At 44.8% G+C, this 17,115-nt stretch overlaps 1 protein-coding gene across 1 annotated transcript in view; it reads left to right on the top strand.

Annotated features, from left to right (window-relative positions):
• Positions 1-5,727: 5,727 nt before the first annotated feature.
• The window catches only part of ANKRD33B (ankyrin repeat domain 33B), a gene marked incomplete at its 5' end in the record, with an annotated part of 29,623 nt that continues 18,235 nt past the window's right edge, over positions 5,728-17,115 (top strand). The window contains one exon of the mRNA XM_026048547.1: positions 5,728-6,054. Within this exon, the coding sequence (XP_025904332.1) occupies positions 5,728-6,054 (327 nt within the window). The remainder of the gene's footprint in view (positions 6,055-17,115) is intronic.

Raw genomic sequence — 17,115 nt, 5'->3', positions numbered from 1 at the left:
AATGCAGAAATATTTTCTTTTAGGGATTTTGGTGTAAAGCTAATATTACTTAATTATTTCAGCTGACCCAGATGAATGACACCTTTTCACAAATATGGGGACTTCTATGCTATGTGAGAGTTCAAAAATAAAGTAACAATTCACAAATAAATTCTCATACACATTAAACCATCTGAAAGACAGATGATATCTGTAATTATCATCTACTATATATGGGATCTAATATATTTGGGAATTTTTCCTTAATCATTTTTATGCACATATTCATTTCTAGTGTTATGCCAATTGGTTAAAAGATATTAAAACCCAAGATGAGAAAATTAAACTTCTCAACTGAGAAGCAGTTTTCTCTCCTATCCTCAACTCAATAATAAAAAAAGGCAGCTGACATTTCAGACAGTGAGTATTCCCACAGCATTATGTCCATGAGCATAAGATTTTAAGAAATCATATGTGAAGTAAACAGGAAAAAATAAAAGGCAATTTCAAGTGGAGATTTCTCTAATCCCCTCTTCAGGGGTGGCAAAATCTTTAACAAAGATTTTATGCAAACTTTTTTCCCCTCAGTATTTCAATCAAACAGCACATGAATATTTTAAAAAAATATTTTTAATATGAAACATATAATTTTTAATAAAGAAACATATTAACAATAACAAAAAAATCCTTAGATTTCTCCCAAGAAACTTCCTCAGGCATAACTGAAGAGAAATCTGATGATCTGCCATGATCCTCCTCACCTAAAATCCCAAAGAGTTGAAGCCATACAGGCTTCGTGAAGCAGGCGTGCTCCCAGGTACTGTGTACTGCTGACATAGCCCATGGTATGGCCACTCAACACAGCCAGGTATTGACTCAGCTTGTGTTGAATCCAGCTTGGGAGCCTTCTGGTGCCTCTCGTGTGTGTAGGCAGTAGGATCATTGCTTATGGTGTGCATAATTTTGCTGCTACTTTTGTAGTTACAGTAAAAATGTCGTCAGAGAGTTTTTGGCACCCACTGAAACATTTCTTACTCATTTTGGCAAAAGGAACTTGTGCTGTTCAATGGGGACAGAAAGGAAAAGTGCAAGGTGCAACTGGTGATTCCTCTGCTACAAAGCAGAGAGTGACCAGCCAAGCCACCGTGGAAAGTTCTTCCCTGTGTGTAACTGCAGCTTTACAAAACCCCTAAATCACTGAAGCTGTCTGAACTGCTCATTTATGGTGTGAACGTGGACGATGCATAGGCAGTGTGAATGTCTTACCGGCTCACACTAAGTAAGGTTCAAGTTCTCTTGTTCCATAGGTTTGGAGGGACAGCTGAACTGGAGAGGACAGAAATGCCTTCAGAACTTCCAAAGTGGGGACATGGACATTAGGCTGGCAAAAATAAAGCATATGCAGGCTTCTTGTTAATGTCTGATTTCAGGCACTTAAAGAATCAAAGCAAACACAGCCAAATAATTTGCTTTTAAAACTGGAAAGCTGTGGTTTTTGTTCTGACCAGACTTCCTTTCTACAGACCACTGGTGGTGGTGATACCCCTCACTGCTAAGGCATTTTTCCTTACCTAAAGTGAGGATTTAACACTTACTGATTCTCCGTATGACTTTTACTTTTGTATGTGAACCTCATTAAGAAATCAAATGACTTATGAACCTTAATGAGACAAACTGAGAATGCCCAATGCTATGGCCATTAGGAAAATCAGTTTGTCCAGTGGAAGCTTTGCCTGCCTAGGGACAGGTAGGATCTGCTCCGGATATTTTAATTTCCTGCCTTGTTAATTCCAGGCAGTAAATTTTGATGAGATGCTGCTGATTATAAGGACTAATGACATTGGATTATTTGCTTTAAAATGATAATCTTGTTTCCTTTGCTTTTATTTCCAAATTTCTGAAAACCAGCATTTAATTTCAATGACATTAACTGTTACCTTTCAGAGATGAAGGTTTCAAGGCTGTCCGCCCTCCTACAAACATCATAAAATATTTTTGTTGTTGTTTTTGTTTATTTGGTTGTTTGTTTTCAATTTGAAAGCATTTACATTTCCTCTATGGCCTGTCTTTTTTCACATTGCTTCTGTTTGATTTTCACACTGAAGTACAAATGACAAGACTTGTTTGCCATCTATAAGTTGCCTCCCTGGAAGAAATGTGAATCTCAGATACAGTCTGTATTACAAACCTAACCACACTCATTCACTTCAGTAGTACTGGTCAGATTTCCTGCACCAGCAGGATGAATGGTTGGAAATTGTCTTGGGGAATAATGGTGAAATTTCAGTCCATTTAGGTGCACCGTCCTGTAGCAGCTTACCGTTCATCATCAAGCTACACGGGCATTAAATACTGTGAGCTATAGTCTCAACAGTGGTTGTTAAAAGTGATAAATTCAAAGAGAGACTCAGTGTCTGCTGCATATTAGTCTGACATTTTATTTTGAAAGCTCACAAAATATAGCACTATTCTTTGTAAGAAAGGATGAAAGTGTCAGGCTCCGATGGGAGAAAACAGTTTTTTATCTGTCTGGTGCCTGCAGAATCTCCACCTTTTGGGGGAGAAACCAGTTCATTTTTGCTTCATTAAGAGGCTGATGAGCTCAGTTCTGAACCCAGAAATGCTTTTGTTGCCAAAGAGAAACTAAATAAATAAATAAGCATGAAATTTCAGAAATAAAAGTGAGTTTGAGCCAAGGAATGTGGGGAAAAGAATCATCATTTGATTCCTGAATGGGCTTCTTAAGGAAAGTAGTGGGAGGGAAAAAAAAGGATACATATGATTTTAATGATATTTTAATGATATTTTAAATGATAGCTACCTCTGGATACCAGAGCTGCTGCATGGTGGTGGAAGACTTCAAGAAGAAGCCATTAGATAATTAACTTGACTTGTATTTTAACTTTTAGGTAATGTTTGCCTGAATCATTTCTGTTGGGAAGAGTGCAATCTGTCTGCACGCATCAACTTATTTCCTGAGTTGCCCATCACGGAGCAAAGATCTTTGAGAAAACAAAAGGAGGCTCAGGAGGGGTATGAAGCAGAGTCAATATTGTTCAGATCCCTGACAAGTAAGAACAAATAAGCCAAATTACCTTCAGTGAAGACGTACTAGTTGTGCTTCTCACCACAAACAAAGTCGCCAATGGGAAACCCACCTGAAAATCAATAAAGAAGGATACATGACCTGGTAAAACAATGTATTTTCTTTCAAAGGCAGCAGGAGACAGGGAAAGGAGGGCAAATGCAGGCAGCCCCCGCTGAACCGATGCATTTCCACCGACTGCATCTCAATTTGCCTGTGAGGAAAGCTCTGGGAAGCAAGAGCCATTAATTCCACCAACACAGACATCCACAAGAGCATCTCTGAAAGAAGGGAAAGAGAGAACTGTGTTTAACGTGGCACAAGCCAGTGCCTGCAGCTCCAAAGGGAAGCTCTGGTGAAGCTGGGCAGATTATTGCTCGGCTCTCAGAAGTTAAGTGTAGCTGCTGTTTGCACTAGAGGAGGACTTGGTTTTGAGGGGATTTTCATGCTGGGGGTGCTTGTCCAGTATCATCTTTCCTCATTCCCCTTTCAGTGCCACCTCCACGAGGATGCAGCTCCGGGACGAGCGCTGTGAGGAGTTGTCAGACCTTTCACGAGGTGCTCGGTGTCCCCCTCCTCACACTGACCTGCTGGGGCTCAGGACTCACCTCCTCCCTGCCCTTCCCAGAGCAGCAGTGAGTGTTTGGCAGCTTCAGACTTAGGATAAAGAGCCATTAATCAGCCACCAAGCACACCAGACTTGGCAAGAGGAAAATAATAAGGAGTATGTCACGCCAGAGCAGCTGTCATGAAATGTCAGATAGGAAAAAGGCTAAAAACTGAGTTTCTTCTCTAGTAGTTGTTGTCCCTATTCACCTGTCAGGTGAGTATCAGAAGGTTACATAAAAAAATGTGTCTTACAGACATTTCTTCCTAAATTGAAATAAATTGGCATTGTTCCCCTCTAGTAATTTTTTTTTCCTTTTGCTACTGAATGTGACTATAGCCTGTACCTTATTCAGCATATTGCACAGAAATTTTGTAGTAAATCCTCACACAGGTACAATGATTATCAGAGGTCTCGGTTCCTACCAGTGGTCTGCATCTCCACCTACATCCTGCTTGATGTGCATCAGGCACATCAGGTACAAGGGCAAGACAGTACCTTTTATCAGACCAGCATTTATAACACGTAAGACAAAATTTGGGGCTCCAAGCCTTCCCGAGCTCTAAGTCTTTCTAGGAAGCTGAGGATGAGGAGAATGCAAATGTGCCCTGTGAGCTGCTGGTTCTCCAGGAAAAACACAGTTCTTCCCAGCTCCAAGTGATACCCTAGGAAACAGAGATGCTGCTGGAGCAGGAAACGAAAGGTGGCTGTGGAGCTTTGTCAAAGCTCTGGAGCTTTGGGAATTCAAAAGCAAACCACTTGACAAATTGGCAAAAAGAAGAAAAAGTCAGCCCTGCAGAGGCGTGAGCGGCTGCAGCAGCTGATCCGTGGGCTGCCCTACACGTCAGCCTCTCCTCACCTGTGGAAATGACAGGAGACGGGCAGCGTCAGCACCAGCCGGGGCCTCAGAGGTGTCCGGAGGTGAGCGAGCAGTTTAATCTCATTTCTTCCCAGATGAGCCGCTTTGCAGAGGCAGCCAATTGGGGAGCTATTTATTACTAATTCTGATTACAGACATCCTTCTGCCAGAGCCTCCACTGCCTCATCTGTCCATGCTCTGGAGAGCCTCAAGGGGCCTCTGGTCTTTTGAGCACCTGTGGTGTCTGCTTCACGTGTAGTTTTCTCCAAAGACTGTGAACAGCGACTACTCTAGCCCCTTCACTCATCTTTATGTTTGACTTCCAAGTCATACCTTACTTGAAATTAAAAGCAAACGTGAATGCCACCCCGTGCAGAAATGCAGGTCTGTTCATCTCCCTCTGACTTGGACCCTGGACTTTCACCTTGTGCAGCTATACCCCGTTTTGGTGGCTCAAGGGCATTCCCCACCATTTCCCTGCCAGGGAATTGTGCTAATCCATGCCGTTTGAAAGGAAAAAAAATAAAAAAGACGGAGAGAGCAGGTGTTACAGAACTGTGGCAAAGCAGGAACTCAGTCCAGGGACGCGTTATTCCCCTCAACTTCGTCTTTAAGCGTTTTGTCTAAAAATGATGTACCTAATACCCCTGCACGGGGTCAGCAGCGGGTGCTGGTGCTGGGAATTCCGGCCTGGAAGAGCAGTTGTCCCTGTAAGCGCCCTCACTCTGGTGTGCCTCTTCCCCTTGCTCCGAACGGGCACCCCCCGTTGCAGACGGGAGTCCCGCGCGCGGGGGCCGCCTCCCCGCCGGCTGCAGCCCCGCGCTCCCCACGGCCCCTTCCGTGCGTCCCAACGCCGGGGACGGCTCGGGCTCTCCCTGCGGGAACCCCGCTTTTCCCAGGGGAGCCCCTCGGGCCGCGAGGCGGGAGCTTGTTGCGGCGAAAGGGGCCGCGGCCTCGGCGGAGCGGCGCGCCTGATGTCAGCGGCTAAGCCGGAGCCCCAAATCTCCTGCGAGGGATGCGGAGCGGATTAGGGGCCGGGAGGCTCGCGCCGCCTGCGCCGCTCCCGGCGCCGCTCCGCAGGGCAGCTCGGAGCGGCGCAAATCCCGCCGGGAAAGAGCCGCGGGAAGGGCGGCGGGGCGCATGGGGCGCCCCTAGGGCGGGAAGCTGGCGGGGCAGCGGGAGCAGCCGGGCCCGCCCGGCGCCGCCGCCGCCGCCGAGGGGCAGGACGAGCCGCGGGACGGGGACGAAGAGGAGGAGGAGGAGGAGGAAGAGTGCGAGGAGTACGAGGACTTCTCGGAGCTGCCCGACACGTGCAGCATCGCCTCGGACGACTCGTTCTACCCGCCGGGCGGGCCCGAGGACGAGGACGAGTGCGGCTGGTCGCTGGGCCGCGAGAGCCCCGAGAGCCCCGAGGCGCTGAGCCTCTTCCGCGCCTGCTGCGCCAACAACGCCGTGGTGCTGCGCGCCCTGCTGCGCCAGGGCCCCGAGGAGCACGAGGTGCGCGAGACCGACCGCAACCGGCGGGTGAGCACCCGGCGCCGCGCTCCGCGGGGCCCCGCCATGCCCGCGCCCCTCCGCGATGCCCGGGGCTCCTCCGCGCTGCCCCGCGCCCCTCCGCGCTGCCCGGGGCTCCTCCGCGCTGCCCCGCGCCCCTCCGCGCTGCCCGCGCCCCTCCGCGCTGCCCCGCGCCCCTCCGCGCTGCCCGCGCCCCTCCGCGCTGTTCCGCGCTGCCTCGCGCGCCCCGGGTCCCCCCGCACCTCCCCGCGCCCCTCCAGGTCCCTCCGCGCAGCCCCGCGTCCCTCCGCGCTCCTGCGGGTCCCCGGGCGCTTCTCCGCGCTCCTCCGCGCGTGGGAGTGTAAGCGTATAGACGTGCGAGCCCCAATCCCCTTCCTGCAAAAGCCCAGGAGCGCTCAGGAAACTCCTTGCTAAAAATCGGATTTTTTTTTTTTTTTTTTTTTTAACCATTCTTACTATATTTGGCAGGTGTGACCTATTTGGGGATGTCCTGACCATTGCTTGAGACTTGCTGTTTTTTTCTTTTTTTTTTTTCCCCTTCTATTTATCTATTTATCTATTTATTTACTTATTTATTTATTAACTGTTCCTCACATAGTTTCAGGCACTGAGCTCCCTGGCCAGGAGTTTCAGGCTGTCTGAGATACCCCCAGGTTCGAAGGCAAAATGTGGGAAACAGCTTCCCGGGTAAATACGGAACTGTCCCGTTTGAGTAATGATGTTACTCAAAGATTTGCAGCGGTCGCTCAGCTCACTGGTACTGTTACTGCTTATATTAAAGCTAAGATGTTTTTACTTGTGGTTTGCATGAACCAATTTCAAAACAAACAAACAGAAAAACTGTTCCAGGATTTCCTATTCTGTGTGATGGGATGAGTTCCATAATGGAAACATTCATGAGAGGAAACCTGAGTGGCTTTAAGTGGGCAAGTGACTTGAAAATCCTGTCAAAATTGGTGATTTTTGCGTGCAAAATAATGCATATGTTTTGGAAGTCTTTATTTAGTGCTCTTGGGTTCACGTTTGTCCAGGTGCACATAGGACTATATCTCATTAGAAACTCCCTGAGAATCTCTTGAACTTTTTGCATGATTCCCTCTACTCTGAGGTCAGAGGGAAGAAATAACCCTTTAAAAGCCTCAAGGGGAAAAGAGGGATTCAAATTCCAAATGTAGTTAATGGTATACTAGAGCGAGAGAAACTGCTTTGAGAAATTCCTGCTCCTCTCCATCCCAGGCTGCCCATTTCCGTGATTATGCTCCAGTTTGTAGCAATTGTGCCAGTTTTATGGGAGCTCTTTGTAGACTACAGCAACCTTCTCCCTAAAAAGGATTATTTTAAAAGCAGATTATTTCAATGATCTCATTTACAGTAAAGCTCTAGAAAAGACCCAAATATATTTAAAAAAAAAAAAAAAAGATGGAATTGGCACATCAGGGGGAGGGCAGCAAACTATGGCGTGGAGGTGGGAGTGAGGAGCTGACGGGTCTCCACGTCTCAGATTGCCTCCTCAGGCAAAGCCAGTGTATTCTGTAGCCTGAACCCTCAGCAGCTAATGCAGGAGCAGCAAAGCTGGCGGTGCGGATTTGGAGGCTCCCACAGGTACCTCTGCGCCGTGGGGAAGGTCTGGCCTGGTCTGAGGTGGAGCCAGAGCTCCCTTGCGGTGCCCCATGGCCACGTGGAGCCGCCTGTCAGGCACGAGGGCTGGATGTGCCTGCAGCGGTCACGGTGGGGATGGCAACGATGGACCCTGTGCCTTGTAGCCACCCCATCTGTAAGGCCCTGGAGGAGGCCTCGTGTTCTTGGTGGCAGGGAAAGACAAGAAGGTCTGGATCCAGCGGCTGCTGGAGGCCTCGGTTGTGAAGCATGAGGTGAATTCGATGTCTCCAGCTGCTGGATGGGACGTGAACCCTCATGGAGATGCCCTCATCCCAGGATAGTGGTGCAGGACAGTATAACCTTTCCATGTGGAAGCGAAAGGGATGGGAGCAACCTTTCTGCAGAGAATCTTTAGCTTCAGATTTAGCTGCAGTTTTGAAATCCTCGTGGCAGAAAATCAGGTCAAATTCACATTATTTTGCAGTAATTATGCCACATCTTTCAGAGAGCTTCACCTGACAAATGAAAAGTTTCACTCAGACCTTCTAATGCCTTTTCTGTGGAATTATACAGTTCTTAAGTTCCCACCTCATATAAAAGCCATTGCACATTTTACATAGACAAAACTCATTTTCTGATGAAAAAGTAACTTCAGGAGTTGCATATTCCTTTTGTGCTAATAACATTTTTTAATTGCTCAGATTTGTCCCATTGCTTTCAGAGTCTTCTCTTGCCAAGTTAATGTTTGTTTACAACTCTGTGTTGCATGTATTTATTGGAATTTTTTTTGGAGATTTTTTTTCCGTACAGTCCATTTGCAGAAAGAAATGGTCCATGCCAAAAGATAAATCTACAGTACAGTTTCATTCTGACAATTTAAAAATTACTTTCTTTTAAACAGAAAACACATATAGCAGGCTATTATAGTAAGAATGATCATATTTTGATTCCAAAAGTAAACTCAAATCAAATTCAAAATCCCCGAATTAAGAAGAAAACTCCAATTTTTTAAAAGCAATCAGGGATGGGATGGAGAGAAAGAGAAGGTCAAAAAAGTATTGCTTTAACAGATTGTAGCTCAGCCTTCAAAAGGTTTTGTGTTATTTGTCTGTGTGGTATAATCTATATTAATATGCATTCTGTAGCTCTATATTTTAGGGTTGATACACGGGCAAAACATTCACTTGTCTTTGCAGCTTCTCATATTTACATCATCTATCTATGTCATTCAGTTGCATACTGGAAAACAGTGCTTTTCTGGTGAGGCATAAAGATCTCCTGGAAAAGAAAGGCCTGTCACACACTGCCTTTCACGTAAAGGGATCCCACGTGAGAGGAAGGAATCTATGGCTGCAGCTAGTGACCTGCCACAGTTGGGTGGACCTCTTCTCATAGACAGTTTGGCTTCTCTCATACTCTCCCCTACAGGGAGAAGACCTCAAGAAAGGTGTTGCCAAAGTTAGCATCATGGCAGTAAACCATAAAAGGGATTTTGTTTAGGGGGCAAAACAGTTCCAAAAAGACCCTAAAGTCATCTATTTTAAATCCTTCAAGATAGTACAGAAGCACCCAAACTGAGCAAGAGATTCCCTAGAAACATATATATGTTTCTGTGCACATTTAATTTCTCAGAGGAAGGAAGGAAGCAAGACAAAAGCAAACCAAGGCAAAGAGTGTTAGATGGCAAAAAGCAGAAGCTGTTCAAACCAAATTGCAAATACACTAATTAACAACTCAAGTGCATGGAACAGGAGAAGCCTTTTTTAGCCTGAGTGTAGCCTAGACACAAAGATCACAACAACTGTTTTTTGTTCTAATTTAGAAAGTGTTTCATTTAAATGGAATATTTGGACCTACAGAGCTCTTCAGCAAGGCAGGAATGATCCTAGGTACCCAGCTGAGCAAGGTTGACTCCAGGTATAATTAAATACAACTACATTTAAAATCTGTTGATGTTCTCATCAACAAAGAGCAAGACTCGTTTTCTGAGACATTTGTCATCAATAATTAGGACCACTCTGTAGCAGGGTCTTTAATAGAGCGTATCTGTAACAGCACTATGAAATACAACCTCAATAAGCCTTACTGTGTTTTTCCAGGAGGATCTTTGAGGTTTGTTTTACAGTGCATGAAGAGATTGCTGACACCTTCATCCCGGGGTGAAGTGCAAGTTCATGTTCTTGACGCAGGACTGCAGGGGAATTGCTCCAGAAGGATCACTGGCACTAATTTTCCTCGCTTAAAGGTTACTAAATGCCTTTCCTTGAAACTTAACTGAGGCACAAAGTGCTGTCCAAAATCAAGTTTGGGGCAAATCTGAGGGTTCTTTTAATTTGGTGTTTTAAAAGAGTTACCTGAAATTAATGCATAGGCAGGGTTGCTATCTAGTCTACATCTGACAAGAAAAGAAAAGCTCCTTCGGATGAAAGGACCAAAATAAAACAAGTTGTAGTTCTGTGCTCTTTTATGGTGATATTTTAGCATTCAATTATGACCAGTTTCCATGTGCACTGACATAACCTGTGACTGTAGCATTCTTTGGATCCCAGGAGCGTCCCTGAGGTGTCACAATGGAAGTGACTGATCCCTGCCCTGTGGTTCTTCTGTCTTCCCCTCATTAAGGACAAAGATATTTAATCTGCAGTAAGAAAAGTTAGGTTCCAGTACCACTTCCCTCTGGGTTTTAGCAGCACAAATACTTGGCCTTAGGGCTATTCCCAGTCTTTGGATGGAGAAGGTTCCTTGCATTAGGTTACTGCTCTGTGCAGCATTAGTGCTTCAGGGAGTTACATGACTCCAAGTGTCTTAGGAGAATCAGTGGATCCAAAAGTCCCCAAAGTCCCAAATTGTTCAGCTCTGAGCTAAGGACCAGCAGGGTTATCCTGGCAGTGCTGGACGTGCTGATTCCGGATTTGGTTCCCGGAGGACCAGTGTCCAGGACCACGGTCGGTCTGAAAGGAAGGGCTGCTAACCCCTTGGTATTCCCCTTCCTGGAAGCTCTTACTTCTTATGCTTCTGATAGTATCCTTTTTGGGAAATATGAGATTTGTTCATCTGTCACTTTGTCTGGCTTTCTTGAGGTTTCAGGGGATGAGTCAAAAGACCATTGGAATATATACTAAAGTTTACTTTTGCATATGCAGCACAGGAGCTGCCGGTGATACAGACAGCACATCTCTGTCTGTGATACAGACACACATCTCTGTGATATTAATTTTAACCACACGGTGTTGTCTGTGTGCTTGGGAATAATATAAGCTTTGGAAATAAATATAAACAATGCATAAGGAATGCAAGGAATCAAAATACATATTTAGATCTCCCTAGACATTTCATCAGACTAAAAGATTAAAAAACTCTAAATCACGTTACACATTTTGGTAGCAATTACTTTGTGACAGAGCTGAGCAAAAGACGGGTGATTTATAGAAAGACTAGTGTGTGTTAGTGCTCTTTCATTGTCATAAAGCAGAGTGACAGTGAGGAGGAGGAGGAGCAGCTCTTGTATGACCTTACAGGTGTGGGTTGCTGGTGTCAGAGAAGCCTGGTGTGCATCAGGTGTGTTTTAAATTACATTTCATTAAAACTCCCTGAGGCTGCTCTGCGTGTTTGGGAGTCTCCTGCAGGTAAAGGCTTCCAGAGAGAAGCTGTAGCCACAGCTCAGGTTCTAGAGGGGATTCCCTTGACGGATTTCTCTACTTTCTACAGAGAGCATTAAATAGGAATAACCTTCCGGGTGAACTGTGCAGTAGATAGGCTGGTTTGGGAAAATGAGATGCCAATATTAATGGAGCTGCAGTGTTCAGACTTATGAAGCCTATCCAAGCTAGTAAAAATTGCCAGCACAGTAGATGAGTTTTCCAGTTGCACTGAGGCAACCTCTACTGCATAGCAAATGCCTGTATATATTCAGTCAGAAGAAGCCTTGGGCAGCTGGGAGCAACAGCTTTTCCTTTCTTTCTTTTTTATTCCTTTTTGCTGCCACGCTGTAGGCAGTTTTCAATACTCAGTCACTAGAGCCCTGTCTACATGGCCAATTGAGCAGCGTAATTACATCAGGAGACACCGTTGTGCTGCTGGAGCTTCGGAGCAGCTCCCCACGTGGGAAGCCCAGGCTGGGTTAGAAATGCTCTATTCTCCAGCAGCAAGGGCGCTCCAGGATTTGATGGCAAAACTGCCATTTTGGGATGATGGAGAAGGAAGCCACTGCATTTCAAGGTCCCTGGAAACACCTTCTTCTCACCACACGTTGCAACACCGACCTCCCCAACAAGTGCCAATGGGTGGGATGCAGCTGCAGCTCCAGGTGCTGCCCTGTGGCCACCTACCTACCTGGAGTGGCCACATCATCCCCATGACCTGCCTTGCAGATACGGGAGAAGGAGATGCTGGCTCAGTTTTGTTTCGTTTTTTGCTGTTTCTGGAGTTTATAATATCTTCTCCTGCTTCTGTCTGGATTACAGACTTAATCTCCCCACACAGAAATGAATTCTGCTCATGAGGATGCAGCAAGGCTGCTCGCGTGTACAGATATTCGCGAGCGTAATTGCTTGTAGAATAGGCCCTTTAATTGCCCTAAAACAAAGTGGAGTCCTGGGTACGTATAATCTTGTTAGTACCTTGCTTGAATTGGAATAGCTTGTGTGCACGTTACTGAATTTTGATGTCTCGGCACATTTACAGCATCACTCGTCTCCGTGCAAGTTCCCATTAGGTGCATTTGAGCCATTACGTTTATGAGGAGATTTCCTCCCGAAAGGAAGATAAATAAGTGTGGCCTGTAACGGGGCGGCACATGGATGGAGCTGTGGGTTTCCCCTGCGTGCAGTGATGCAGCTGCTCTTCTGCACTTCACACAGCACTGACACCATATAAACTGATCTCCCTGCCCTCCGCCTCCCAGCTATCCTGTGTCAGCAAGGAATACTGTTTTTTTCCTCTGGAGTTTTAGTATCTGACCTTCAATTCCATTGGGACTTCGTACCCTGCTCAGACTTTGAATATCTGCCCCAAAGTGCTGTGTTTGCCCCTTCCTCATGGGAATGTAGTTAATTGCATCTCTTCTAGTTATCACTAAATACGTGATTTTGAAGTCTATTTGTCCTAGCGGGAGTTTTAGGATTATTGGAGGCAATATTAGTTAGCGCAATTGTTTCACTTACTATAGTTCTATTGTGGAAATATTACAAATAAAATTTCCAAATATGAAGGGGAAGAATGTTATTTTTGCTTGCAGGATTCTGAAACTAATTTTAGTTGCCTTAGCTAACTGCAGGAAACCTTCATTTGGGGCATTTGCCATTGTCTGTAGCTTTCCAGGGGTGACTTGAAGGACTCTGACTCTGAATGGTACAGGAAATGTCCAGCCCATAATTTTGAGGTAGAAATACAAAGACCTGACATTTTGCCCTTCAATAGATATGTCAGAGAAATAGAAAAACAATTCCAAAACTTCCTATCTTTTTTTTACATCAGTGCAACTCTTTGACACAGACTTAAGTCACCTTAATTGCTTTTGAATTAAAAATAAGTGCCAGGGGAAAGGACAGTCTCCCAGCCTGTCCTCAGGCATTTCTAATGAGTGTTGAACGTTTTAGTGGAAGTGACAGAGGAATCAGAACTGATTTGGCAAACTGATTCTTTGAAAATAAATTTAAAACTATGCAAGGGAATTTTTGTCCATGAGTAAATTTTTAAGCTGGAGTCATCTGATATTAAAAAAAAAAAACCCACACACACTGATGAAACAGTTCATGCCTTAGTTTCATTGGAATAAATGAAGATATATGCAAAGATATATGCTGTTAAGTCTGGGCCTAAAAACTACTTTTCTTATGCATGACCTGAAGAAGAGACCAAGACAATAAGCTATCATTCTGTATTTTCTGATATCCAGGTGAGCATGATGACTTAGCACATGGTTTTGTTTTTCTTTAAAGGGGAAATAAAAAAGTAGATGTAAATATGACCAGAAAACAGTATTTTTTTCTGAAGTTAAGGTTCACATCTCCTATAATTGGTGCTGCCCCGTGAACCAAAGCCTTTGCGCAGGTGGCAGAATTTCATCTGAAATGTAACTCCCACCTGAGTTGGTGGAAGGGGTTTATTGAGCCGATCTGGTAGAGGTTGGGCAGTAGTCTGGTGAAGGCTGATGAACTCCTCTGAGTAGACTGAAAATCTCTGTCAAACAAATGTCGTGAGGTGGATGAACTGAAAACTGAATGGTTACCCTGTCACTTTTCAGCTTCTCATGGTTCCTGTTTACTGTTAATGATCCTGGGCTTCCTTTTCTATCATGTTCTTCGTCATTGTGAATGACAAGTATTGCACAGTTATTAATGGAATCACCTGTATTCAAGGTAAAGATGTATTCAAGGTAAAGGTACCTGTATTCAAGGCAAAGATGTTTCATTTCTTAGTAAATTGTTCCCCTGATCCTGTGGGCCTGGGCAGCACAAAAACAAAAGAAAATTTGATTTATAGGCATCCTCTCTACCGCTGTAGCTGACTGGTGTCTGCAGGCAGCCAGGCTCATTTTCAGACAGAGAAATTTCAGCCCATTTTTCTTTTCCACCTGGAAACCTCTGCAGGTGCCGCTGTCCTCACAGGTCCAGCGGAGCAGGACGCGGGTCCCCGCACGCGCCAGCCTGCCCGCCTGCCCCAGCATCGCTCACGAGGGCACCTGTCCTCCACGGCAGCCTCTGTGGCCCATCCAAGGTCGGGGCTGGCTGCAAGGATCTTCCTCTGGTGGAAAGAGCGACCCACACGTTTTTGCCTTTGGTGGCAAAGCGACAGAGAGAAGGAAATGCCAGCACTTTTGCTGTGAAATGGGAGGCTGACGCCTCGGGATCTCTGCTAAACACAATTGGTACCTTAGCTGAGCGCTCTGCCCATGCCTTGGTGCTTATTGCAGCTGCAGCAGGAGGTGAAACCTAATACAGACAATTGAGATAATAAAATAGAAGAGCTGTAACTGGGACAGGGTTCTTAAAATGCCTTAGAACAATCTTTTTTTTTCTTTTTTTTTTTTAATCTTTGAAAAATATTGAGCTACTGGGGGAAAAAAATAAGTCCTTCTGACTGCATTAATCCACTCTTATGGTGCTCAAACAAAAAGTCAGGCTGAGTCTCTGGCAGATAAGCAGAATCATTATGGATGAGCCTGTTGCCTAAACACGGTGCTAAATTAATGTACTGCTGCTAGCCAGGACTTGAAATCCAGTCCTGGTAGCGTGATTTAGCCTTGTGCTTTCTTGGCATCTTTTTCCCTTTTGTTAAGAAAAAAAGATGCACTTTTGATAGAATGATGCTAATCTTGCCAGGAAGTAGCTATTTCTTTATGGGAAATGTAATGTACGCTGGCTTTTCAAATCCAATGCAATTCAAATCCTACGCAGTCTGTTACTTTCTAAAATAGAAGGAACTGATTTGATTTTTTCTATCTTACTGGTTAGTGAGCTTGGTCTCCAGCAAGCTGTGAATGTGTGGGAGCCTGTCTAACATGTGAAGAAAAAATGGACACGGATGGACCAGGAACCTGGTAAACTTCCTACCTAGTGGAAGCAAAGAGAGGAAATATTGTCCACCCATATATTACATGGGTTATTGTCCATAGCCATCAGTAATAGTTGTTATTAAAAGCTCTATGGGAAAAGAAGCCATGTTGTTCACAAGACTGAGAAGATGGGAGATTGGGAAGAAGAGGCAATTCTACCATTGTGTATCCTGGCCTGTCATTACACAGTTTACCAGCAAATGGCAGACTGGGCCAGAGATAGAGACTGGGCTTAGTGCTCTTGCAGGTTCTTCAGGGCAAAGGCTTAGGAAACAGAGCAGTGCTTTTAACTGTACAAGTGCGGATAGTCCTGCCTCTCTGCTGTCACGAGAAGGGCATGCAATTTTTTATCCTTGTGAAGGCTTTTGCCAGGATGAGCTTCTACCCTGATGAACTTTCCTCCATCAAGTTAATTTGTTTTTTGACCAGTCAGACCCTTGTTTTCAGTAGCAGATTAACTGCTGATGGGCTCCTGGACTCTTTACAAGATTGGAGTCTGATTTGATTTCACAGTCAGGATCCTTCAGAAACACTAGCAAAACAAAGTTCATTTATCTCTGATTAAAAATGCTGTTTCACAAGAAGAACAGAAAATGTATCCTGAGTGAAAGGGCACAGCAAAGAGCTCTTCACTCCTTTTACAGAAAGGAACTGAAATTTGTTGGGAATCATAAAATCCTAAAGGTTGGAAGGGACCTCTGGAGATCATGTAGTCCAACCTCCCTGCATACACAGGGTCACCCAGAGCACGGGGCACAGGGCTGCATTCGAGTGGGTGTTAAAGACCTCCGGAGAAGGAGACTCCACAATCTCTCTTGGCAGCCTGTTCCAGAGCTCTGACACCCACACTGTTAAGAAATTTTTCCTTAAATTCCTGTGGAACTTTTGGTGCTTCAGTTTGTGGCTGTTTCCTCTAGTCCTATCAGTGACCAGCACTGAAAAGAGGCCACCCCATCCTCCTAACTCCCTCCGTTGAGGTATTTATAAACACCTCACATCCACCCTCAGCCTTCTCTTCTCAAGGCCGATCAGGCCCAGCTCTCTCAGGCTTTCCTCACAGGGCATGGCTTTCTTTACGTAGCTACAGGGCCTCATTGCCACAAGAGGTGCTTTCAAAGTTGTCATTGACTGTGGCATCTGCAGAGAAATCCCCAAGTGAAAATGTACTGAGATTTTTAAACTGTTGCTTATTGGACAATGAGGTTAAAATAAGTGATAGATCATGAGAGAGTGAAAGGTTTTGTGTTTACATCTTGGCCAGTGTGTCGTTTAAACTTTCTGTTTACCATTTTTTTGTGAATTGTGGAAAGATTTCATGAAAAAGCAGTGCATTCTAATACTGATTAGCCTCTTGCAGCAGATAGAAGCTGCACTAAGCCCATGTCTGAAAAAGCATAACAGAAAGGAAAATGTATACATTAAACACATAGAAGAAGAGTGGAATTACTATTACTTCCATTAAAGGAAATAACTTTTTGCATGTCTTACAAACAAAGTGAACGAAGTCCATTTCACATTGCTTCTGAATGTGAAATACACTTAATTTGAGACATAAAATGAAATTTGAGACATAAAATATTTGTCTCAAAATGCTGCAGACCCTTCTGCTTATCTTAAATGTGTGTGAGTGTAGATATGTGTCTAGAGGGCAGAAATTACAGCTGTGTCCGTAAGATCCAAGTCTTGGAGCTCACGTTGAAGTCGATCTCTGAACTTTCTTAAAGGTCTTAGGTGCTGAGAGAGCGTGTTGTGTTGGAACTGTTGTTGCATGGCACATGAGATATGGGGCCTACGCTGACTTGGCTCATCTATCTTTGAGGGCTATTTTATTTAGCTCCTTCTTATATGAAAAAACATCATACTTCAATAATGCAGTCAATAGGAAGATCATTATGATAACTTCAGATATGTTCTGG

The sequence above is a fragment of the Nothoprocta perdicaria genome, unplaced genomic scaffold, assembly GCF_003342845.1.
Source record: "Nothoprocta perdicaria isolate Ctin4 unplaced genomic scaffold, notPer1 scaffold_55, whole genome shotgun sequence".
NCBI lineage: Eukaryota > Metazoa > Chordata > Aves > Tinamiformes > Tinamidae > Nothoprocta > Nothoprocta perdicaria.
This window is presented reverse-complemented; position numbering and strand designations above follow the sequence as displayed.